The sequence below is a fragment of the Cotesia typhae genome, unplaced genomic scaffold, assembly GCF_013202065.1.
Source record: "Cotesia typhae breed Kobodo isofemale line unplaced genomic scaffold, CoteBio_Ctyphae scaffold_13, whole genome shotgun sequence".
Classification (NCBI taxonomy): Eukaryota; Metazoa; Arthropoda; class Insecta; order Hymenoptera; family Braconidae; genus Cotesia; species Cotesia typhae.
This window is the reverse complement of record NW_027423774.1, coordinates 1,652,567-1,678,241: the sequence shown is the minus strand read 5'-3', so window position 1 is coordinate 1,678,241 and position 25,675 is coordinate 1,652,567. Positions and strand designations below refer to the sequence as shown.

The window sequence follows — 25,675 nt, the reverse complement described above, 5'->3', positions numbered from 1 at the left end:
TGTATTTTAAAAGTATTTGATATGATAGATAACAAGATCGACTGTTTTATCAATCTCAATGAGATAAGATTTAAAATCACATTTGTTCTATTAAATAAAACAATTTATTTGCACGTAAATTTGTAATCACTTGTTAAAATCTGGGCTATTAAATTTGTAAAATACAGCCACTGATCACAATAAGACAAAAAATTCATTGTGACACTAAAGCAATGCTGTCTATTTAAAGATAACGACAGCAGTACCCGGGTACTGCAGAATGTTGACCGGTAACTGAATTTTGAGTCTCCGCACTCACTCTCAATGCTTACTGTCATGTGGGCAGCATAAAAAGTAATACTCTGTACTCCCTACCCAGAGGAAATCATAACAATAGCATTAATTGCCTTGGAGTCATATCAGTCGCATAATAACCGGCTATATGTACAATTTCTAAGTGAGCGTTTTCCTTGCTCATATATTCTTGCCATACTTGTAGCCAACGATCTTAAGCGATTTCAAGAATGGGTAATGCAAGACATTTTTACCTGCTAAATTTCTTCTCAGGTATTTGACTTTGATCATTTTATCACTACGACTTACTGCTGTACTTACAGTACAAGTCTAAGGTCAATGATTTAACATTTATTACGAAACTATTTTGTCTAGTTTTTTTTTTTTTATCTGTCGCCAGTTAACATGTTATGGTCTAAGTTAAATTAATCCGCATTTTTTATTACAGAAAAAAATTTTATGAAAATTCGAGAAGGTGAAGAAATATTATTGTAATGTTTTTTAAGAAGAAATACAGGAATATCCGTGATATAATAATAATTCTACTATGAAATTTATTGTAGGCGTAGAATATTCAACTTTCATATGTTTGATGGAATTATTTTTGTGATGCAATAATGAATTATCGGCATGACCAGTCTATTTATTTGATAGATTAACATTATAAAGATTGTATGTCTAGTAAATATTATATTGTAACATAATAATTTTTAAATTAATTCTCATGAAAAAATCTAACTTATTTATTTGAATTTTTGAAGATAAAATAAAATAATTTATTTGAAAATTTAATTTAAAAAATTATTTTATTTTACCGCGTATTTCAAATGAGAAGAATAAGTTTTGAGTTTAAAAATTTGAATATTTATTAAATTAAATATAATTAAATAATGGTAATTAATTTTTTACATGAATTTGTTTTATCATTTAAAAATAAATTTCTTGCTATAAAATTAGCGATAAGATTTAACGTTACTGACAAAATATAAAAAAAATATTTATTAAAAAATATCCTTATGAAATTTGAAAAATGATTTGAGTCTTATATAATCATTGCATGTACGTATGACGTTGCGTCCAGAGTATATACGTGTACATCATACCAAACATCCGGTAAGGATCTATATTTTTATGCATTATATACTTTTGATAGATTTTCTAAGATTTAAGAATTGACAACACTTATTTTATCTATTTCTCAGAAGCCGCTTATTAATAAGAACATCGAGCTAAAATTTTTATGAATAATAAACTAGGCGTATTGACACTAAGCTCATCAGAAGACCTGAAAGTTACTTGAATTTTTTATTATTAGAGCATGGGGATAAATTTTTAATTGGAAAATAAGCATATAAAACTTTTTAAAATACATCTTTAAGTATAATAATAATAGAGTTAGCCGACGTTTTTAATTTTTTCATTTATTAAGTTATAACAAAAAAATATTTTTAAAAAATTTCATGGGTAATTTTAAAAATTTTCTACATGTGAAATTTTTTCTTTTATTTTTTTTTTTAAATAATTTTTTAATAGAAAAAAATTCTAAAATTGTGCAATTTACTTGATAATAAATTATATCCGTACAAACTTCAAGAGATGAGATGTAAAAACAGAACGAAAAATATCTACGAGTTTTTAAGAATTTTTTAATGTAATGTAATATAATTTTTACCAGGAATAAAAATGATAAATCAAATATGAAGTATTGTAAACTTTATTGATGTAAGATAATGGTTTAATGATTGAGTTTATTTTCATTTTTGTCTCAAAGTTTTCATTTCAAATAAAAAATTGATAAAAAAATGAATAGATACTAAAAAAATCTATTTAAAAAATTTTATTTTCAGTTTTTTTATAATTCTAACATATAAATTTTTTAAAATATTATCTTGATAAAAAAAATTGTCTCTCAATTTTAATATTAGATGAAAAATTAACTTAGCAGATAGTTGATAATTTTAAGAATTTTTGTAACAAATAATTTATGGCAAAAAACAATTTATAAAAAAAATTGACATTTAGAAATTTAAAAAAATTACAAATGCAATTTTTTTAAAATAATTTTTTGGAGCAAATTTATTTGTTAAAAAAAATAAAAAAATTGTCAAGTGACAGTTAACTTTAATGTCATTAATATTAGGTATAATAGCTGAATGAATTTATTTAAAGAAAAAAAAAAAAAAAAAAAAGCGCGCGAAAAACAAAATAATGATGGCAGTATATTAACAATTGATAAAAAAGGCGTCTTAATAAAAAAAATACCGACCGATCAAGAAACTAGATGACATCGACGTGACATAGTTTTTATTTTTGTTGTATGTTTTCACCTAGCAATTTAAAAACATATAGGTATAGATGATGTGTATATAAATGTTGACGTTCAAAATGGCGATTACGGTGACAGCGTATAACGGATGATGTCGACGTGGATATTGTGGTCCCATTATTAACGTGTTAAAGTGTGGCCGTTTATTTACAATCCGTAAAATAATAAAAAATAAAAAATAAATAATTTGTTAAAAATGGGTGAAGCTAAGCCACAACACGGCGCTCAAGAAATGAAGGGTTGGCTTTTTAAGTGGACTAATTATCTGAAAGGTTACCAACGGAGGTGGTTCGTCCTGTCAAATGGCCTCTTGTCATACTATAGGTATTTTTATTAATTGTCAATAATTATTTATTGTAATATGCTTTGTCATTTCACAAATCTCTGGCATCATCATATTTATATTATGATTTTTTCTTTAATGTCTATTGTACATGCTAATTATTGTGCCAAATAATATTTATTAACTTCCTGATATTTTACATTCTAACACAAGTTTCAATGACCTTCATGTTAGTAAATATAAACTACTGTGTTTTTGCATAATATAATATAAACACAGTTTTCATTATTAAAACATCTGTCATAGTATTTATCAATTATAAATATATTTGTTTAATTTATTTATTATTCAGTAATTCTGCAGGTTGTAGGTCTTTAGTCTTTACTTAATTTAATAGTTCCTTATATTTTTTAAATTATACCCTTTTTTACAATTAATTATATTTTTGTTGTCTGGGTGATTTTTTGTTATTTATCAGGTATTTGAATTTTTCATTTTTTTCTAAGTTTATTTTAGGGCTACAAATTACTCCATCTGGAAGATTATTGGTTGCTTATTACTAATATAGTGCAATGGATGCTAATAGAGTTATTGTTTCACTAAATGCTCATTTCAATGGCTATTATTTTCTCTCTGGGTATTTAATTATTGTTAATTAATCTTCTCAACTGTGTTTCAATATCATTGCTGCGTAATGTTTTATTTTTAACTTATATTTTTTCATCTATATATATATATATATATATATATATATATATATATATATATATATATATATATATATATATATATATATATATATATATATATATATATATATATATATATATATATATATATTACTTAAGTATTTTACTTTACACTTGTTCTATAATTTTTTTTTTATTCTTCGAATATTTATTTTTTAAATTGATGTTAATTTTTTACTACTGTAACTAAAATAAAAAAATTAAATTAAATTATTAAAAAAATTTCACAGATTAATTTTTAAATTCAAATTTTTTATGTAAATAAAATTTTGTCACTCTAAAATATTCGATAAAAATTTTATTTTAAATTATTCATGTAAATATTGAGAGTTGTTTACAAATTTAGAGTATCAAAAAAACAAGAACCATGGATTAAAATACACGGCAAGTCCTAAAGACTTCTATAGAATCAAATTTATGGAGTAAACAGATTGAATTTCAAAATTAAATAATCAACAAATGATAATAAAATTTTATGTACTTGCTGATAACATTCTTGTTATCTTTTTTTTTTATTATAAAAAAAAAAACCTGTCAATAAATGCGTTTAATTGTAATATTAACAATGTCAATTTTAATTTAATAAACTCCAAATTCTTTTTCTATTTTTGTCAATCATAATGAATTGAAGTCATATTGTTATTGTTACAAATAAAGTAGTAAAAAATTAATAAATTATATAGATGAAAGTAAAAATTTTCGTTGACTAACAAATTATAATTTTCAAAATAAAATTTAGAGCCTAGCATTATCATTTACAATTGTTTATCACCATCTCTCCTAAATATTATAAAAATAATAATCATATTAGCAAAAAAAAACCTTAAAGTTTTCAAAATTTTGTTCATATAATTATGAAACTAAATTTTGTTTAGCTAACTAAAAAAAAATGAAGCAAAATTAGCACAAAGTGAATGTGGGCCTATTTGTTTTATGAATTGTTTAGGGCTGAACCAAAGGGGGGGCCAAAGATTTCGACACGACGCAAGCGGAGGGCTGGCAGTGCCTCCGAGTAAGTAAAAAAATACCAAAAAAAGAATAAAAAAAAAGAAAAAACAACAAACATTTTTAAAAAATAGGAATTTCAAAATTCGATTTGATATTTCTTAATTGGATTTCATTTGTTTAATCTTCCATAAGTATGGTAATGGATGTTTATTCTTCAATATTCACTTATTATTGCTTGGAAACCCAATTTTTTTACTGAGTATTTTATAATTTTATTATTTTTTTGCCTTTTTTCTGTTTTAAAATTCACGAATTGTATTTTTATTTAAATTACATTAAAAAAAAAAATTATTAGAAAAAATAAAAAAATTAATCGTTAATACGCTTTCAGTAAGCTATTTGTACAAAAGCCCAATTATTTTGGCGTTTGATTTGCCCATTAGTTGCATAATGTTATGTACATATATTAAAATCTATATTATATAGTTATTCGAATAACTTTGGGGCTCAAGTTATTTCTATCATTTGTAAATATAAATCTAGATATTTATTAAATTTTATATAATTTAATTTACATTTACTTAAATCACCAGACGTTCACTGTTTATTATTTCGTTAAAGTAAAGTAAAATTAAAAATATTTTTACCAGAACTACACCTTTTTAACTTTTAACATTATCAGCTATGTAAATATTTATGTGGTGATAAATTATTTTTTAGGATATACATGCGTGCACACATCACATTATATATCACATCTATTGTACAAATTTTTTATTCATAAATTAATTTAATTAATAACAGTTCATGCCTCGCATAGTTTGTAAAGTTTAAACTTTATAGTTTGACATACTTAAACGCAACTATATTATTTCAACCAAACACTTAAAAATTTTAAGTACAAATAGAAAAAAAAAATAAACTACATGAGTATAGCCTAATGAATTATCAATATTTAATGCATGAAGTTGGAACAGCACTACTTAATTACATTATTAACACAGCACAGTTTTTTTTTTTTTTTTTTTTTTTTTTTTATGAGATTTGTATTTTTTTATTTTACAAGTAGTTTTTTTTTTTTTCTTCAATTATAAAATATCCATTTTGTTTAGTTATAAATTTATATTTAAATTATAATTCTAGTCACAAGTGAACATATATTAATTAAAAAAAAATAATTAGATATTTAATTTATAAAATTTATTTAAAAGAAGAAATAAAAAAAAATATTTATTATGTAATTAATAAAAATGGTAAAATGTGGATGTGTGTTGACTGTGTAACTAGTTTTCTATACTTTTGGATATAACTTGGGCGAGTAGCATAGAGAAACTCGTGTGTTCATATGGTTTGTTTAGGAATCCTGCCGAAATGGCTCACACATGCAGAGGGGCTATATCACTTCATGGGGCCTTAATTCACACTGTGGATGCATGTACTTTCGTTGTAAGCAACGGTGGTACTCAAACATTTCACATAAAAGCGGCGACTGAGGTGGAACGACAACAATGGGTCACTGCTTTAGAATTAGCTAAAGCTAAAGCAATACAAGCCATGGAGTCAGGTTTGATAATTAAATATTCTCTTTATTTAATATCTAAAAATAATAAAAAATAAGACAAGTTAGTTGATTCAATTTAAATACATTAAAAAACGTTTAATAAAACGTTAAATTAAAGTCCATAAATAAATGTATAAATTAGTACTTAGCGGAGAAGGACAAATCTCACTTCATGAGAGCATCGCTTCGTTTCAGAAGAAGAGGAGGAAGAATACCAAGACAATGACAATCAGAAAGGAGAGAGCACATCAATAATTAAAGATCTGACTGAGCGGTTGAAGGATTTACAAACTTGCTATGAGCTTATATCTAAACGTGGCACTCTCTTGACGAGATCTTTGGTAGATCTAGAATCACTTGAATCAGTGAGTCCAGATACTGCTTCGAAAATAAAAACTGTCAATGAACGTGCTACGTTATTTCGTATTGCTGCTAATGCAATGATAAGTGTAAGTTCTATTATTATGTCTGCTTTTCAATATTTCAGCACCTGCATTAGTTCATTTTGCGCTATTATTACTGTGATGTGTATAAATAATGTTTAGCTATGAAAAAAAAATTTTTCTTTTTTTTTTAAATATAAATCAGAAGTAAAGTAATGCCTGAAAATTAATTTCTTTCGACTAAATTCGGAAAGCTACGTATATATTCAATATTTAATGTCGTTTTAGCTGTCACATGTCCAATAGTTTGTAAGAATAAAAGCTTTGGTCAAAGTTATTTAACATTAGTATCGGGAAAATATTTGAGTAAAATAGTTTTATTATTATTTGAATACACAGCATTTATTTATTTTTTTTTTTTTTTTTTTTTTTTTTAATTTACAGTAATTTGGAGTTTGTTTAAAAGCACGAGACTATTATTTAACTGTGCTTCAATGCGAGTGTTGAAAAGTATATGTGAATTTTTATTATGTAACTTTTTTTTGCATTAAATAATTATTAAGTCTACTACTTCACGATAAAATAATAATAATATAATTAAATTGAATGATGTAGACGAGTAATGATTATCTTCAATTGGCCCAACAACAAGAACCAAAATGGAAAAAAATGCTCCAACATGAACGAGATCAAAAGGTACGAATAGAAAAAATGGTTGAACAACTAGCACGACAACATTCTCATCTAGAAGAGGCTGCACAACATGCTTTACCACCTGGAATACCTGCAGGAAATCATCGATCAACACGTAATAATTATTCACAATATTTACAGTACAGCTGAAACGATTTATTTTGATGATTGATTAAATATTAAAATATTAAAAAAATTATAATTACTTCGAAGACTTCGCCGTTCGAATTTTCGCGGTAGCGTGTCAGCATTTACAATCCGCGAAACAACATGAGATAGCACATTTACAATGCCATTGAGAGGAGAACATTTTCGTGGAGTTATTTTTTTTTTTTTTTTTCGAGTATCATTGAGAGTTTTATCTGACAATGATACACTATATGTTTCTTATTTATGTTAAACTTCTGTCATTGGCTTATTTACTCAAATACTTAAATACTGTTCAGTACTAACCTTATCTGACTACCATATGTAGGTGTTATCCGTATGATTATTAATGCATGTTGTAACATACATGTAGTTATAGTTATATATGTCGAGACTAAATAAACCAATCACAGAAGTGAACCGAAGTGAGTAAAGAGACAAATCTGACTCGAGCAAACTTATATACTTACTATTTATTTAGTCATTTTTTGTGGTTATCTTCATAAAAATCTTATTACTAGTAATATAAAACAAGTTTCAAGTACAAAAAAACAATTACAAGCTAGGTTTGACAAACATTTAATTGTTTAACAAGCTAAATTTTTCATTACCAACATTATTTCATAACATTTTTATATAATTTGATTAAACAAACAGCTATGATTAATTTAATTAGCTTTTATAAATAACCTACATAGATTTTATTAGTGGGAAACAAAATGTCTGAACTAGATTTTTTTTATTACCGATAGAATTCAATTAAATAATCGTTTATAGAAAACAATAGAAAATTTTACATCATGATCATTTTTTGTTATTTTATATTCTACTTATAGAAATTAAATTTAAAGTGTTTCAATTAAATTAGAATTTAAAAAAATTTATTTGTAAAAAATAAATTAATTATTTTTCAAAAAAAAAAATATAACTACTTAATTATATATATATTTTTTTTATAGATGACATGTTAGTTAACCAATTAATCCTTTGTTGCTTATCTATCTAAAATTAAAATAGCGTATTTTTTTTTTTTTTTTTTTTTTTTTTTAAACACAATATGAATGTTAGTTTTTCTTTCATTTTTATTTATATGTTTAAATAATAATATTTAATTGATTAATTGCACGTAGATTCAGTGGCAAATACTTCACCATCAGAGGACGACGAAGACAACGTAGAATTTTATGATGCCGAAGAGTCTGACACATTTACATTAGCTATTCCTGGCAGTACAACCGGTAACTCACTGTCACGTGAACGTGTTCGAAACGATTCACAAGGGAGTGACGATGGATCTAGTTCTGAAGGAGATCCAACACCAATGTCTACCAACGATCCATCCCGAACCGATTCGTTCCACATCGTGACCGATTCTTCAGTATTGCCACAAACATCCAGAAATACTGCCGATCTGGACAATGTAAATGCTTACTTTATGATTTTTTAATTTTTAATTTATATTTTGTTTCCTACTTGAGTATAAATTACAATTTAGATTTTTCAGTTAATTGGCTATCCAGTCTAATACAACAATTATTTCTCTAATTTTTCATAATAGTCTTAGCCTGTATATTCATATTTAAATTTGCCATTAAAGATAAATTTGACTGAAAAAATAATTCGGACAGTCAAATCAGTATTAAAGTAAATTAAATGTTTTTTTTTTACTTTTAGTCGGATTGGAAAAGTGACAATGATGGCAATAATGCCGGGATGAAGGCTGTAAGTAAACGAAACCGAAGAACCCGGGTACCTGAGAAACCAAATTATCCATTAAATTTATGGAGCATTATGAAAAACTGTATTGGCAAAGAATTGTCAAAAATACCGATGCCTGTTAACTTTTCTGAGCCTCTTAGTATGCTACAGCGTTTAACTGAAGATTATGAATATGCCGAAATCCTTGACAGGTATTTTTCTTAATCAAGTATATAATTGTCAATTTTACATGTTCAATAAATTAAATAAAAATTTTTTTATTTTTATAACAGAGCAGCTGAATGTACAGACGCTTGTGAACAAATGGCATACGTTGCTGCTTTTACCGTTTCCAGTTACTCAACAACCGCGGCTAGAACTGGTAAACCCTTCAACCCTCTTTTAGGTGAGACGTATGAATGTGATCGAACGGAAGATCTTGGATGGCGGGCAATATCAGAACAGGTATCCCATCATCCTCCAATGGTTGCTCAATTTTGTGAAGGTCGAGCGTGGCAATGCTGGCAGGAATTTACTATGGCTTCCAAATTCCGTGGTAAATATCTTCAAGTAAGTAGAACAAGCCTGACTGAATAAAGAATATAAATAAATTTGACAAACTGATGAATGTTAATATCATTTAGGTAATACCTTTGGGTACTGCACATTTAGAGTTTAACAACAAAATAGGAGACAAGTGTCCTCATTACACGTGGCGAAAAGTAACAACCACTGTGCACAATATTATCGTAGGTAAACTATGGGTAGATCAAAGTGGTGACATGGATATTATTAATCATACTGACGGTACTAAATGTCACCTTAAGTACATTCCGTACTCATATTTTTCACGTGATAGTCAACGAAAAGTTAAAGGCGTTGTTATGAATGCTGACAAAGAAGTTAAGTGGGTTGTTCAGGGTACTTGGGATTCAAAAATTGAAATTGCACCTGTCATAAGTACTTCAGGTAGTCCAGATAATCCAATTTACAAAACAGGTCCATACACTCTTGCTTGGAAACGACGTATGCCTCCGTAAGCTTTATTTTTATCTATAAAAAATATCGCATTCGGAACTTCTCGGAATTTTTATTAATTTAAAGTATATTTTTCAACGCAGAGATGATTGTGAAAAATATTATTCATTTACTGAGTTAGCCTGTCAATTAAATGAACCTGAAGACGGTGTAGCACCAACAGATTCAAGGATCAGACCTGATCAAAGGTTAATGGAAAATGGGCACTGGGATGAAGCCAATAAAGAAAAATTACGCCTCGAAGAGAAACAAAGAGCAGTACGACGAGCACGTGAAAGTGAAGCTGAAAAAGCAGCTGCTGAAGGTATATAATTTTTTTTTTTTTTTTTTTTAATTTTACCTGTAATAAAATGAGTCAGAGACAAAAATAATTTTGAATATATTTTGTGTTTTAGGATTGCCATATACTGCTTATGAACCAGTATGGTTTTCAAAACAGGAAGACAAGATTACGGGTAGCTTATGTCATACTTACAACCATGAATATTGGGAATGTAAAAATAAAGGTGACTGGTCACGATGTCCAAATATATTTTAACATAATTATAATTATAATTATTATTATTATTAATTATTTATGGTTATGTATTTGCGATTAAACTTCCAAGAACTATAATAAATACAATTTATTTTAGAAATGAAAATACATTTGGCAAGTATTTATAAAAATAGTAATAAGCTTATTTTGTTATTAATCAAGTTTTATTCAATTATTGACAATTATTAATATTTGATTTATCATATATCAGAGAGCTTGATTTTCTCTTTAAAATTTTACAAAAAAAAATTTTTTTATTATAAAAAAGCTTTTAATCTTTTTTCTTGTTTATAAAAATTTATGTATAGTAATTAAAACAATTGCCATTAATCGAAGTCGTTGATGATGATGATTAATAATAAATAACTATTTGAGTGAATGATTGAATGAATAAGTTAGTATAAAAAATAACTGAATGTGTGAGTGCAATAAATGAGTAAGGAAAAACGAATTAATTAAATAAAATACACTATACGAACTTCCAAAATATTCATTTAATAAAGCTCTCAAAGTTCTGTACACGACATAATGTAGAAATTTATAATATATATTTGCCTATTAATATTTATATATCATTGATTGATATAGATACATATATATATATATATATATATATATATATATATATATATATATATATATACATATGCACGACATACGTAAGACCTAATCACTAATCAGTGTATGTGCATATCAATTAATATATAAATTGAAAAAAAAAATGTATATTCTCACAGTTGAGAGGCTGCATTTGATTTAATCACTTTGTTTATATAAAATACTCGCTTATTATTGTGAAAAGAAGGAAGAATAAACAAAAGATCAGAGTTTCAGAAAATTAAGTGAAAACAGTGGTCTAGAATTTATTATTTACAATCATAATAACTAATGAACAGTATCATAATTTTAATAATTCGTTACCGATAACAAGGATACATTTTATGTACACAATATAAATAAATAATTAAGTAAATTGAAAAAATGAAAGAAAATAAATAAAATTATGTAGAAAACTATCGTCTAAGAGATAATTATTCAACGCAATTTAAATGTTAATGCTTTTGTAGAATATTTAATTGATGCAAATTTATTAATTTTATTGTAAATTGTTATTTAAACTATTCAGCTAAATTTGAAAAGAAAAACCAAGACAATGCAGTGTGATTGTAAGTGTTATTTTATGTTATTAAACGGTTATTGTAAAATTATGACTAAAGCACAAGTATAAAATCAGTATTTGAGTTAAAAGAAAAAAAAAAAAAAAAAAAAATTACAACTTGAAAATGTAAAGTAGAAAAAAAAAATAAATATTCAGCGATATCTTTTACAATCTAAATTTATTAGTTCATCATAAGTGCCTACGGTTTTCGGTTGAATAAATATTTAAATAAATAAGAAAAGGTAATCAATAATATATCAATTTCTCAAATTACTCTGAATGCCAACTGGTTAAAGAAAAAAATATTTAGATAGATTATAAATCGAATAGTTTTTTTTTGTTACAAAGGATTTTTTTTTTTTTTCTATAATTATTTATTTTTAAAAGTGTGAAATAAACGACTGGAACAATTAAATGTACAATGTTTAAAAAATCCACCAGATAATTGTTATGATTTTTTATATAGAATGAAATTAATTTAAAGAAAAAATTTATATGTATAAAAATCAAAATTAAAAATGGTTTTTTGTTACAATAAACCTGCAGCTATCTGTCCAACGAAATCAATCACAAAAAATAGTTGACAATATGCTTTGCCAATATGAATAACAATACGATCAATAACTTGCTACTATAAAATTAATACAACCTACATATGTACAGTGATTACAAGTAAAAACAATTGCGTGATAAGTAATATTTTAAATCTATTCAGCAGAGAATTCAGTTGCCTAAAATTTTATTGCTTTCTGTAACAGTCATTTACAATATTTTTACAAATAATACAGTTGCATATTACACAATTATTAGCAATTTTTTTATTTAAATTAATTACCTATATTATCTTATAACAATACAAATGTATGATGCACAAATATTTATACTCACTTGTCAGCTAGCATTACTTTAACGATCACATGTGATTTGATCTGACAGAATACTAGGAGATTTTTTCGCTCAAAATAATTTATAAATAAAATTCTCATGACAGCAATTTGATCCAATATTAATAATTGTGCAAGATATGTTTGTATTTATTTAAAAAAATTTTTCCTCTAAAATTGGGTGTTTTATTTAATGAAAATTAAGTTAGCCGACTTCTAAAAATTTTTATAATTTTTTTTTTTTATTGAAAAAATTATCACAAAAATATTAAAAAAAATTTGCGCGTGTAAAAAACTCAAAGTGCAATTTTTTAAAAATATTTTTTTGTTTTAATTAAATTATTAAAAAAAAAAAATCAAAAAATTTAGAACGTCGACTAACTTTAATGACATTTATTTTATTTATCTAATTCTTCACTGATGTAGTATAAATCTTTTAAATTAATAATTAAAGAAAAAGAAAAACAATTCAGTAAATATTTTAGAAATACTCGATAAAAAATTTCAAAAAAACCCGCCACAGATAAAATATATAAAACTGAAGTTAGCGGTCAGCTGTCAATTTTAAAAATTTATTTAACAAATCAATTACAATAAAAAAAAATGCTTCTAAAAATTTTCACTTGTAATTTTTACTAATTTTCACATGTGAAAATTTTTAAATAATTTTTTTTTTTTAATAATTTAATTTAGGTATTTTAATAATTTAATATGGGTATTTTTTCAATTTGTGCATAAAACTGAAGTATGGAATTATCGGTATTTACGTCACGATAAAAATAAAAGTTGGTATTTGTAATAATTAAACTAATGATTATTTAAATAAAAAGTAGTCACCGTTTTCTGCGCAAGTAATAACAGTAAGTAAAATAAAAATACCCTATAAAATATAATAACAAAATAAGAAAAGAATTAACTAAAATGTGCACTAAAAAATATAATAAAATAAGTTTTAGATAAAAGAGCAGGAGACCGGGGCAGGTGTTTCCATTCTATCATCCCTGGATTCTTTTGGATAAAACGTGACGTCATACTAACGCGTAGTAATACCATTTACCATACAGTCGTTGCTCGATACAGTTGATACAGTTGATGTAAAGTGGAAGAAGGAAGGTCTGACTCTGACGCTTGTAACGTTTGGATTCTGCGCTTAGCCAGGAACTGCTTTCGATTGTTGGCGGGCGCCGCCATCTTGGTCAGTGAGCTCACGAGCGGCAGTACGTGAAGCCGTTGTTAGTTATAACAAAACCTATCCTCATTGTAATACTACATATTAATTTATATATTTACAAGTAATATTTCAAGTCGTTTATTTCCGTTCGTATTTATATTTAATAATATAAATAATGGCTGAACGTGAGGATAATGTCTACAAGGCAAAGCTTGCCGAACAGGCGGAGCGTTATGATGGTGAGCACACATTTTACATTTTCATTTATTTTATTATTTTCATGTCTTTTTAGCTCAATAATATATTTGTAACACCCTCGATCATATTATTGAAAATAATTACCTCGACTATCATCAATTTAACATAATAAATTTATTTATTTATCACAATTATATATTTAATTGTAATAATAATTGAGTCATGGTGATCAGGATACCGGAAAGCGTCGAGGGTAGATAGGGTGCATGACAAGGACACAAGTGTGTACGTGCTAATAATATTTCATTAAGTATAATTACTGTACAAGCCTAAAAATATTTAACCAATTTTGATAATTGTTTTAATTATTTACAAACTAATCAATAATTTGGGTATTTTAAGTGATGCGTATCCAGAAAAAAAAATTATTTTGCAATAATATAATATAAATTAATGGAAGGTTCTCGTTCTCGGTGGCATTCAGTACTTGTCTCTCTCGCTCTCAGTTATGTTCTCTCTCACTCTTTCTCTTCAGCTTTAGCTTTATCTCTTTCTCAAGCGCTTTCTCTCTTTTTTATTCGGTTGATTCTGTCGCTTAGCCTATACCACATAGTCATGACAAGAGAATCGAAAGAGCTCCTCGGATACGACGTTGCTAGGCGGCGTGCTCCAACTCACACTAAGGCTAAGATAGATATCTCGAAAGGTTTTACTTTTAAAAACCAACCATCAGCATTACTACTGTCTACTATCTGTGTTATTTCGTTAATCACCAGGCTCATGACGCAGGACAATTCAATATTCAGTTCATCAACATGGTTTACTATGTACGTAGTAACGTGTTGTGCGCATCTTCTATCTCGTTCTCTCTCTATTCTCCTTATTTTACCTTTCCTGTTGACCTCGGCCTTGAGAAATCGACCATGGGAAAAATCACAGTAGCCTTTAAGATTTTTAACAAATCTTTTCTTCTTATCTATAACTCATTTTTAACCCTAAAATTTTATTTTCATTCTTCAATCTATAATTAAACTTTTTTTAATCCAAGTAATTGGATGATATTTTATTGTTGTTAAAAATAATTCATTTAATGTCTCAAATTATTTTTTTATATATATATATATTTTATCAATCAGTTAAAATATTAATCAATACTGATAATTAAGGAGCAGTAAAATAAAGAAATTATTTTTTTGAATATTGTTGATAAGAAATTAATTACTTTGGACATATTTATAATTTAAAAATTTTTTTTTTCTCTCTTTATTCGTGTCATCTTTATAAATATGTTACGTCGCAATTTTAGTATAGAAGTAATAATTATATTTAACTATTGTGATATCTCTAATAGTAAAAATTGCTTAACTGTACTTAAATTGAATCATTTACAGCTAAAAAATATGATTTTTAGTACTGTTTTTATCTAAATATTAAAATACTGCAGCCGTGGATTTTATTGAACAAAAATAAGAAAAAGTAATTTCGACAATAACTTGTATTTTATTGATTTTTGCTAATCGAGGAATTTAAAGTGGACAAGATTTATAGGGGACAGTTTGATTAATAGCAAGTATACTTTTTTTATCAGTAATAACATATATTTTTATGCTTAAAAAAAAAAAAAAAATTAACGGAAACAATTAAGGTAGAAAATAGGATTAAAATCTTCAACAATTACTTGAGTAATTCTTTATAAATGGTTAGATTTAAGTAACAGGATTATTACTGTTAAATAAATAGATAAAAAAGATAAAGAATAGTTGAGTACGTAAAGTGGTTCAAAAAATATTTGAATAATAGTATTTAAAAGAATGAAAAGGTGTAAAAAAAGTTGGGGTTAAATTTGAGGGTTCTGAAAGACGACAGAGGGTGCGCTTGAGACGGGTAGTGGGGTATAAAAAGGGAGGTCATAGCTGAAGGAAAGTATTGATCTGCACCCGCTATCCTCTGTTTCTGTATTCTATAAACTACTATATACCACCTCTATACTCATTCTCAGCCTCATTACATAAATTTCACTACACCTTATTTACTTTTGTTTACTTTACAACCATATAGAAATGCTCTATTCAATAAAAAAAAATAATAATCATCAATAAATGACAATACATCATTGTTAAATGCTACAATTTTATAGAATAATAATATCTGATGGATGAATGAATTTATTATTTTGTTTATGTACTTTCTTTTTATTTATTAATTCTTAATTATTGAGTAAAAATTTTATTTATTATTACAGAAATGGTTGAGGCAATGAAAAAAGTTGCTTCACTGGACGTTGAATTAACTGTTGAGGAAAGAAATTTACTGTCAGTTGCATACAAGAATGTTATTGGTGCTAGAAGAGCTTCCTGGCGAATAATTTCTAGTATTGAACAAAAAGAAGAGAATAAAGGAGCGGAAGAAAAACTTGAAATGATTCGTCAATACAGATCTCAAGTTGAAAAAGAGCTTAGAGACATTTGCGCGGACATACTCGATGTCCTCGATAAGCATCTTATTCCTTGCGCCTCAACAGGCGAGTCTAAAGTCTTCTATTACAAAATGTAAGAAATTAATGTATATAGATATATTTTTTATCCATTAATTAATTAAGCAATTATTTCTTTGTTGACAAATTTTTAAAAAGGAAAACTTTAAATGAAATTATAAAATAAAAAGTTTCTTTTCAGCAGCGATATCACTTTGTTTCACTCTATTGGAATTTTATTAAGCTCTGATGCTACGAGTTTATAAAATTAAAATTCAATACAAAGTATAGAATGGAACTAAATATAAATATAGAGCTATTGCTTTCTATTATTGAATAGTATTGAATATATTTAACTAAAAAAGGATAAAAATAATTATGGTAATAATAATAATAATAATAACAATAAAATATTTTTAGGAAGGGTGATTATCACCGTTACCTGGCAGAATTCGCGATTGGCACTGACAGGAAAGAAGCCGCTGAAAAATCCTTAATAGCATACAAAGAAGCGAGTGAAATCGCAATGACAGGACTCCCTCCCACTCATCCAATTCGTTTAGGATTAGCCCTCAACTTCTCCGTCTTTTATTATGAAATATTGAATAGTCCGGACCGAGCATGTCGTTTGGCAAAAGCAGCCTTTGATGATGCTATCGCCGAACTTGATACTCTATCTGAAGAGAGCTACAAAGATTCTACCCTCATTATGCAACTACTCAGGGACAACCTCACTTTATGGACCTCTGACATGCAGGGAGATGGTATGATACTCAATTGCTTTCCGATAAATTTATAAATAAACTTTTACCCTTACCATTTATTATTTTCTTCAATTACCTTGAAAAAAATATATATGGATGTATTCCTTTGAAATCCAGAGTCTGATACTGAACAACCGTTACTGCATGTTGACAATCCTGTATCCGACGACAATGATACTCATCCTTAAATTTCTTCTACTTCCTTGACTTTATTTTTCCTCTGTTATTTCTTCTACTTCTTGCTTGGTATGCTCAATAATAGATCATTTATTGCTATTAATAATATTATTGTTTATTAATTATTTATTTATTTATTTTTTTTTTTTTTTTTTTTCTTCTTCCTCATTTCAATAGGTGAGGGAGAACAAAAGGAACAAACGCAAGACGTAGACGATCAGGATGTATCGTAACTTTAGTTTCAGTGAGTGTTATTTGCGCATACAATTGGGACACAATAAAAATAAAACAACAACAAATAAACTCTTATTAATTAAGTAAATAAACAAACAAAACCAACAAAAAATAATTAATAATAATAAAATGAAAAAAAGAAAAAAATAAAATTGAGGGGGTTGAATGTCGCGGTGGGAAGAAAAGAAGAGAAAAGAGGGAGGGTTAAAACGACTATGAAAGAGGGTGGAGATAAAAAAATAATGTGAGATCTTTAGTTACTTACAGTTATAACTCGTTAATATTACAACCTTATATAAAAAAAAAAAAAAAAAAAAAAAAAAAAAAAACAAAACCTATATTTAAAAATTGGAAATGAAAATAAATCTTGTGGTAAGTTAAAATTTTTAACAACTATATATTTACAATATGTGCACATGTATACAAAAACATAATAATAATAATAATTACTGAGTACATAAAAAAAATTATAATTATTATTGTATTTTGTATAATGTACTCTTTTATTGATGTGACGTTTTTGCGCGAAGAAACATTAAAAAATTTTTACATATCGAAGATTTACTTAACCATTTATTATTATTATTTTTATTATAATTATTATTCAATATGTTTTAAAGTTTAATTTTTATAATTTCAGTTGTTCTTTTTATTCTATTTTTTATGTAAACATAAAACCGATGAAATTTTTTATGGTATTCATTGTATGAAAATTGATTTAAATTTAAAAGAGTAAAACTTACATTATTAAATATATTATTTTTTTTTTTATTTGGTGAAAATATCTCTGTCTCTATAATATACATTATATTATCCAATTGTTGTATAAAATGTTCCTTCTCGCAATTCACATACTTTATTAATTATAAATATTATTATACTGATTAAAAAAAAAAGTAATCGTGATTACTAATACTCTGCTCTTTTCGTTCAAAACCCTCTTACTAACAATTGCGATACTTTGTGAACGTTCTCAAAACGTTTGTTGTCCCATATCGATAAAAAAAAAAAAAAAAAAAATAAAAATGAAAAAAAAAACAGCGGCACGAAATAATTGATGCATGAATTAAAATGAAATAAATCGCGACGAAAAGGAATTAAAAAAAAAAAAAAAAAAAAATAGCATTAAGGATCTCAAACCCATCGCAATAAATAAACAATCTCGTCGGTATAGCTTAGCACCTGTAATCATTAAATAAATAAAATAAAATAAAATAAGAAAATAGAGCTTACTACAGGGCAATTTATTCGTTTTAACTGTGCATCTACTTTTCAATATTCCGAAACAAAAAGGTATTTAATTTATATTTATGTAAGCTAATTTTTCGTGAGATTTATAATAGTTATATCACAAGTCTACTTCTCATTGATTGTGATGCACTTGGATGACATTAAATTTTTATTAATTGTGAGAATAATTGTAAAGAAAAGAACGAATAATTAATTTAGATACATTTCTGGTCATATTTTATTAACGCTAAAAAACATTTTTCTTTTTTTTTTATTGTATTTTTTCCTGATGAAAAAAAAAAAAATAAATAAATAAATAAATCCTATGCCGACAACTACAATAAATGAATTTTAAAAATAAACAATCTCAAATATGTATACATGACCTTATTGAAAATTAATAACATAACTTATTATTTAAGAAGCAATGAAAAATTATACAATAAAAAATAACTATAAAAATCTCCTGAATCTGTACTATAATTTTTTTTTTATATTTTTCATATAATTAGTTGCTTTAATTATATTCAGTAGTTTAGTATAAAAGGTAATAAATGAATCAATTGCTCTTTATATATTGTGGATTGACGAGAATTATTTCTTTTCAATTCATATATATTGACGATTATCAATGTATATACTTTTACCTCCATTATTTTCTCTTTGGATTTTTTCAATCTCCCCCCGTGACATTTTATTTATTTAAATTTTAAAATGAGTGAGTAAATGTTTGGAAGAGGGAAAAAAATTTTTTCTGTATAACGTTAAGTACGTGTTTTATTTTTAAAATATTAAGATTATTGTATGAGTAACAATATTATTCCATTATAAATTCAAGTACCACTTAAGTAGTTTTTTTAAATAAAATACTATTATGTTGTATGAAAATAAATTATTTAGATTTGACGTTTTTCTTTTTGGATTTTAAAAACGAATTTTTGTTGAAAAAATATTTTTAGTATTACTCGTCATAAAAGTATTATCATTATATTTTAGATAATTTTTTTTTATATTGAGGAACGTAATAAAGAATAAGGGGAAATTGATTAAATTTCTGTACAAGAATAACTTTTTTTTTTTTAAATAAATTAATACGAGAGAAGTTTTCTTACAAGAGAATGGAGGATTAATAATTAAGAATTTAAAATATACTTAATTGTAGACAAAATACATATTGAGATCAACTAGTCCGTATTTTACATTTAAAATTATTTTCAAATTCTCAGTAAATATTAAGCAAAAATTTTTCACTGCAATTTATTTCAAGAAAATAAACAAATTAAACTGTAAAGCCGTATAATAAATGCTATGAATAAAAATATTATTGAAAAAAAATTATTTTTTTTTTATGTAATTCAAATAATGTAGTTTTTGTAGTCGCAAAAGTGGATATTTTTTAGTACGAATATTTTATAAGTAATTTCAAAATAAATTCGAGCGAAATATAATATCAAAATTGATACTTGTTTAATTTTAATTAAAAAAAAATTTTTTTTTTTGTTAAGGTCTCAAAGTTTCCATGATTCAACATTCTCCAAAAAGAAGAGATTGATAAGATTTAATTAATTACCAGTTTAATCGTTAAACATTAACTCATTGTGCTTTTATATTTAGCCATACAGTACACAACAAAATTTTCTAAAAATTACATGATTAATTATTTTTATAATAACGATTTAACAAATTATAAATTCATCTTCAATTTTCTAACTACTTAAAAATAAACATAAATTATTATAATTTAATAAAAAAAATTCTTTGATTCTATCTTAAAATAAGTGAAATGATTTTTCAGTCTCAATAAAAAAACATTTTAAATATTAAATTGCTTGCTCGAACAAAAATCAACTTGCGTCTTTGAACAAGTTTTGTCAAGTTTAATTAGAAACTTATTTAATGAGTTTCTTCATCTTCTCTAGGACTGACAAGAATTTTTCTCGGTCTTCGTCTAACGTTTTCTCCACAACTCAAAATTCTACTCAAAGGACTAACAGCTCCGGCCATAATTGGCGAGAGATTTACATTTTGAAACCTGGTGCGATTTTTAAGACCAATTGGAGATCTTACTTTATAATTTTGACTTCGTTGTTTAATTGATTTAAGCTTGACATTTTTAAGCATTTCTAAAGATATTACAGGCCGAGGATCTGAAGCTGAAGCTCTTAGTTTTTCCTGTAATCAAAATTTCTCATGACATTATTAAAGTTAGCTGTCACTTGACAGTTTTTTAATTTTCTTTAACAAAAAAATTATTTTTAAAAAATTGCATTTTTAATTTATTAAAATTTCTACAAGTCGATTTTTTTAATAATTATTTTTTGCTATAATTTATTTGTTAAAAAAATTAAAATAATTATAAAGTGACAGCAAAATTTAATGTCATACCTTGTCAATCTTAGGAGCTTTTCGCAATGTCACTTTAAGAAGATCATCCATTGTAATAACCGGCCTTTTCTCTATTTGTGGTATGGAGGATTTTTTTGGAGTGTGCATTTTATTATTTTTAGGAATTTTCTGCGAAGATAACTGCAATGGGAGAGGTGGAGGTGGTGGTATGCCTCCAGAAGCTTGTTTTTCAGCAGTTTTCAAATTAAACTGAACTACTTCCAACATTTGAGATAATTTTTTCAGTTCTTTTACTAATGCATCATTGTCGTTAAATATTTTTTTATTGTAAATTTTCAAGCTTTGTACTTCATTTACTAATAAAGAAAATGTAGTTTCACTTGCAGCGCGAATCTGGAAATAAATTTTTATGAAAATTCGATACACTTATAATTTTTATTTAATTATTTATCTGGTAAAAATTACTTACCTCAAATATTTCTTGATTCATGCGGTCAAATTTTTCAATCAGTAATAACAACATTTTATTATTCTCAGTTATTTGTTTGTATGGTAATCTTATTTCAGTTTTTGGATAAATTTGAATCTCTGAATTAAATAATGAATAATAAACTTTCTTACATACCTGTTGAATAAAACTTCAATTAGTAACAGAGTTTTTTTTATTTTTAATTTATAAATTAAAAATTATTAAAAAAATTTTTTTTTGTAATCATAAAAAAAATATTTACCTTTTTAAATATATTTTGTATCCAACCACTGAAGAAAAATACTTTAATAAATGGTATTATTAACCATTCAAATATCACAAATGAATTTAAAGTATTACTTAATACAATACCATCATTTATACCTCGTTCAAATGATATGATCGCTTTAGTTGGCTGTGAATATAAATGCAAATATTGAATAAAATTGAATATTCAAATACAATTTAAATTAATTAAAACAAAATATAAGTTGCTTGCTTTTATCAAATATATAATTTTAATAACTTACTTTCGTCATTTTAGATTCAGAATTTCGAATAAAATTAACAGGTTTTATTAATTCAAGTGAATCAGTTAAGTGTGTCCTCACTAGGTGTTGAAAATGATTGTTATTGTCATTAAATTCAACCACATACTTATTTATCATCTCAGGAGTAAGTTTGAATGGAGTGTTTTTTTCAACTGAAGATTTTCGCTCAAGTTTATTCAGATTTTTATAATTAGCATTGTACATTGCCGCAATATTTTTTCTAGCCAACGTCTCGTCAAATATATTAAGCTGGTCTGTTTTTACAACAAAGTTATCACAATTTAATATATTAAATTCTCCCATAAGACCGGAATTAAATTTTAAGTTCTGCAGTGCAAAAATATTTAGATTAAATTTGTTTTTAGTCAACCAATACTCAGAAGTCATTTTTTTTATCAAATTTCTTCAGACGTTTTACTCACTCAAACTTAAATAATTAATTAACATTAAATATGCAATTAATGACAATTTATTATAGCACAATATGAAGTACTGTCCCAGTGTAACACAAATTACTTACTTACTACTTAATTGCTACTTTCAATTGAATATTTAATCAAAGTATATACTATTTTTGTTGATTGATGTATACTTTGAACGAAGACGTGACACTGTCGAAAAGTAATTATAGTATTTGACACTTAAAAATAACTAGGAATGTAAACAAACCCAATTCAATACAATGACAAAACTAAGTCAACATCATTTGATCTTAAAACAATTTTAAAACATGATACTTAAATTAGCCGAAATTTTTAATTTAAAAATTTTTTTTTTAATAATTTAATTAAAATTCAGGTTATTCTTCTATTGATCAATTTTATTTATTTCTTTGTACTATTTTACATTACCTTAGTATGCAAATTGTGTACTATTTCATGTAATTTAATATTTTTAACGCAAGTTGCAGTAAATGCGAAAATTTTTCATTTTTTTTTTTCTGAAATACATGCCAATTAGATTTTAATACGAATTATTGATTTTTTTTTTTTTTTTTTTTTTACTTGAAACGTATATTAATATAGTAATATACGTGTGTTAATAATCTATTATTCATTTACACAGAAGTTCACTTCTTATTCACGAAGTCTTCACCCTTTTGAATGTTCTTCTTGAGTTCTGGAATCGCAGCAGCCAATAATTTTTCTTCAAAGGCACTCAGTTTTCCCAAACCAAGATTCTTTTCTACTCCATTTTTCTATAGATAAAATAAGAAAATAAATTAATATTATAATTCACAATGAGATGTAGTCGTCAATTGACAAGTTATTTATTTAAACTTACACCAAGGAGAACAGGAGTTGAGAAATATTTGGCTTCGGTAATGTTAGACCTCACGTACGCACACTCAACGACATTTTGTTCGCCATTAAGTGCTCGAATCAATGAGAATCCAAAACGGGCTCCAGCGTACGCCATTGACAGAGTAGCAGATCCAGTTCCAGCTTTAGCTTTAACAACTTCTGTTCCAGCTTCTTGGATTCTCTCAGTGAGTGCCTTGAGCTTATCATCTGGGAATGAAACACTTGGTTTGGCTTGCGAGATGACAGGAATAATAGTAATACCGCTGTGACCACCAATTACTGGTACAGATACTTTTTGAGGGTCCAATCCCTGTTTAAAAAAATTTAATTTCAATGATAAAAAAAAATTAATCAACCTTTGTTAATAAAAATAATTTTATCTGATGAAATATACCTTAGCTTCACCAATGAATGCATTAGATCTGACGATATCCAATGTGGTGACTCCAAAAATCCTATTTGGGTCGTAAACACCAGCTTTTTGCATAACTTCGCTGGCAATAGGTACTGTGCTGTTAACAGGGTTTGAAATGATGGCAATGAAAGCCTTTGGTGCTACTTCAGCAACGGCTTGGGCTAAATCACGAACAATTGATGCATTTGTGTTGAAAAGATCATCACGAGTCATTCCTGGTTTTCGAGGTACACCAGCTGGGATGATTACGACCTTGACAAATTAAATAAAAATATATTTATTGCACATGTATTCAAAATTTTAATTTATTCGTATGAATAATAAATAATTATTATTTAAAACATTAAAATTAAAATTTGATTAAAGTAATCTACCTGAACACCTCGGAGAGAATCTTTCAATTGATCCGGGCCAGCAAAACCCTTAACTTTTGAGTGGGTATCAATGTGAGACAGATCAGCAGCAACTCCAGGAGTATTAACAATATCATAAAGCGATAATTCTGTCACGAGAGGTGATTGCTTGAGCAAAAGTGATAAAGGTTGTCCAATACCACCACTGGCACCCATGACAGCGACCTTGGCATTTCGCTGAAAAATTAAAAAACAATTAATTACACTTTATTTACATTCGATTTTATAAATCACAAAAGAAAAAGAAAGGAAATTTTAATGAATGAAATAAATTAATACAAAAATTATGCATTTATAAAATCAGTTGCATAATTCATTGGATAACTTATCAATTTAAAAATTATACTGCCCACGTGAAAATTATTATTTATAAAAAATTAATAATCAATTGTGATTACATATATGAATTAATGAACGGAGATTACGATTAAATAATCGTTGCAATTATTAGATAACTCCAAGGCTTTATTAAATAATGTCAAATTCAATACAATAAAGACAAGAAATATTTTTTACCTGTGAGCTAGTTGACAATTGTTTGGCTCCTTGAGCAATAACTGAAGGTTTAAGAAGACGTGGTAACATTTTTGATATTTTTTTTAATTTATCAAGTGGCAAAAAAAAATCAAATTAATATTACTTGTAAATTTATAAATTTTATGTGATTTAGTTCAATTAGTCGATAACCCCTGAATGACACCCGAACGACCTTCTACAATTTACGTCGATGCTGGCCCTCTTTCGTAGCTCCAAGTGGCTCCAACTCCAAGCAAGTTGATTGTTGGATGATGTTGAATCTGAGAATTGATCTTGGTAGTAGGCCTAGTGAGATTTCATCCATCGATGACTTTAAGTCTGGTTTTTAATCGCTTTGAATTCTGTCTAGACCAATTAAAATCTTAGAATCACTGATACTTTCTGTTTTTTTTTATCTGCGGCTGCTGTAACTAACTGTAAAAAAAATATACTAGGTACTTTTTTTTTTTTTTATCGTAAATACACTATATTTTATAACACTGAAGTTGACAAACATTTAAAATTTTGTAGCAATTAAATTATTTAAAAAAAATTTAATTAAAAAGTTTCACATGTCAAAATTAATAAAAATTACGAGTGAAAATTTTTAGAAACATTTTTTTATTGTAATTGATTTTTTATTAAAATTTTTAAAATTGACAGCTGACGGCTAACTTCAGCATCATTTTTTTTATTGTAAATAATTTGTTAAAAAAATTTTTAAAATTAACAGC

At 26.0% G+C, this 25,675-nt stretch overlaps 4 protein-coding genes and 1 long non-coding RNA gene across 8 annotated transcripts; 3 read left to right on the top strand and 2 right to left on the bottom strand.

The window, feature by feature from the left end:
- Nucleotides 1-409: 409 nt before the first annotated feature.
- LOC141534565 (uncharacterized) lies at nucleotides 410-1,963 on the top strand. The gene is made up of 3 exons (XR_012480439.1): nucleotides 410-546; nucleotides 722-1,386; nucleotides 1,476-1,963. It is a non-coding gene; the product is annotated as an uncharacterized LOC141534565 (long non-coding RNA).
- Nucleotides 1,964-2,665: 702 nt separating this feature from the next.
- Osbp (oxysterol binding protein) lies at nucleotides 2,666-12,602 on the top strand. Of its 3 annotated transcripts, none has more exons than XM_074253841.1 (11): nucleotides 2,666-2,923; nucleotides 4,578-4,643; nucleotides 5,938-6,143; nucleotides 6,339-6,589; nucleotides 7,139-7,331; nucleotides 8,494-8,783; nucleotides 9,038-9,273; nucleotides 9,355-9,631; nucleotides 9,706-10,097; nucleotides 10,183-10,403; nucleotides 10,495-12,602. In XM_074253841.1, exons 1-11 carry the CDS (start codon nucleotides 2,796-2,798, stop codon nucleotides 10,635-10,637), a joined length of 2,403 nt encoding a protein of 800 aa, XP_074109942.1. In that variant the 5' UTR covers nucleotides 2,666-2,795; the 3' UTR covers nucleotides 10,638-12,602. The 3 variants fall into 3 exon arrangements, with proteins under 3 accessions (XP_074109942.1, XP_074109940.1, XP_074109943.1); XM_074253839.1 differs by having other exon boundaries at nucleotides 6,336-6,589; XM_074253842.1 differs by lacking the exon at nucleotides 4,578-4,643 and having other exon boundaries at nucleotides 6,336-6,589.
- Nucleotides 12,603-13,708: 1,106 nt separating this feature from the next.
- 14-3-3epsilon (tyrosine 3-monooxygenase/tryptophan 5-monooxygenase activation protein epsilon) lies at nucleotides 13,709-18,031 on the top strand. Of its 2 annotated transcripts, none has more exons than XM_074253851.1 (4): nucleotides 13,709-14,090; nucleotides 16,292-16,598; nucleotides 16,943-17,286; nucleotides 17,404-17,569. In XM_074253851.1, exons 1-4 carry the CDS (start codon nucleotides 14,027-14,029, stop codon nucleotides 17,472-17,474), a joined length of 786 nt encoding a protein of 261 aa, XP_074109952.1. In that variant the 5' UTR covers nucleotides 13,709-14,026; the 3' UTR covers nucleotides 17,475-17,569. The 2 variants fall into 2 exon arrangements, with proteins under 2 accessions (XP_074109952.1, XP_074109953.1); XM_074253852.1 differs by lacking the exon at nucleotides 17,404-17,569 and adding an exon at nucleotides 17,641-18,031 and having other exon boundaries at nucleotides 13,746-14,090.
- Nucleotides 18,032-18,777: 746 nt separating this feature from the next.
- LOC141534473 (uncharacterized) lies at nucleotides 18,778-23,121 on the bottom strand. Its single transcript, XM_074253844.1, has 5 exons — nucleotides 22,273-23,121; nucleotides 22,005-22,157; nucleotides 21,743-21,898; nucleotides 21,313-21,666; nucleotides 18,778-21,099 (listed from the first exon to the last, which is right to left on the bottom strand). Exons 1-5 carry the CDS (start codon nucleotides 22,678-22,680, stop codon nucleotides 20,821-20,823), a joined length of 1,350 nt encoding a protein of 449 aa, XP_074109945.1. The 5' UTR covers nucleotides 22,681-23,121; the 3' UTR covers nucleotides 18,778-20,820.
- Nucleotides 23,122-23,266: 145 nt separating this feature from the next.
- On the bottom strand, nucleotides 23,267-25,190 carry Mdh2 (malate dehydrogenase 2). Its single transcript, XM_074253847.1, has 5 exons — nucleotides 24,942-25,190; nucleotides 24,387-24,602; nucleotides 23,992-24,264; nucleotides 23,578-23,907; nucleotides 23,267-23,491 (listed from the first exon to the last, which is right to left on the bottom strand). Exons 1-5 carry the CDS (start codon nucleotides 25,008-25,010, stop codon nucleotides 23,363-23,365), a joined length of 1,017 nt encoding a protein of 338 aa, XP_074109948.1. The 5' UTR covers nucleotides 25,011-25,190; the 3' UTR covers nucleotides 23,267-23,362.
- Nucleotides 25,191-25,675: the final 485 nt, after the last annotated feature.

Coding starts and splice junctions, on each gene's coding strand:
- Osbp (XM_074253839.1), top strand. CDS start 2,796: ATGGGTGAAGCTAAGCCACAACACGGCGCTCAAGAAATGAAGGGTTGG. Junction 9,632..9,705: donor TCCGTGGTAAATATCTTCAA/GTAAGTAGAACA, acceptor AATATCATTTAG/GTAATACCTTTGGGTACTGC. Junction 10,404..10,494: donor TGAAAAAGCAGCTGCTGAAG/GTATATAATTTT, acceptor TTTGTGTTTTAG/GATTGCCATATACTGCTTAT.
- 14-3-3epsilon (XM_074253851.1), top strand. CDS start 14,027: ATGGCTGAACGTGAGGATAATGTCTACAAGGCAAAGCTTGCCGAACAG. Junction 16,599..16,942: donor AAAGTCTTCTATTACAAAAT/GTAAGAAATTAA, acceptor AAATATTTTTAG/GAAGGGTGATTATCACCGTT. Junction 17,287..17,403: donor CTCTGACATGCAGGGAGATG/GTATGATACTCA, acceptor TTTGAAATCCAG/AGTCTGATACTGAACAACCG.
- LOC141534473 (XM_074253844.1), bottom strand. CDS start 22,680: ATGACTTCTGAGTATTGGTTGACTAAAAACAAATTTAATCTAAATATT. Junction 21,899..22,004: donor TACAAAATATATTTAAAAAG/GTAAATATTTTT, acceptor TTTATTCAACAG/GTATGTAAGAAAGTTTATTA. Junction 21,667..21,742: donor TGAATCAAGAAATATTTGAG/GTAAGTAATTTT, acceptor ATTTATTTCCAG/ATTCGCGCTGCAAGTGAAAC.
- Mdh2 (XM_074253847.1), bottom strand. CDS start 25,010: ATGTTACCACGTCTTCTTAAACCTTCAGTTATTGCTCAAGGAGCCAAA. Junction 24,603..24,941: donor AATTGTCAACTAGCTCACAG/GTAAAAAATATT, acceptor TTAATTTTTCAG/CGAAATGCCAAGGTCGCTGT. Junction 23,492..23,577: donor CAACTCCTGTTCTCCTTGGT/GTAAGTTTAAAT, acceptor TTTTATCTATAG/AAAAATGGAGTAGAAAAGAA.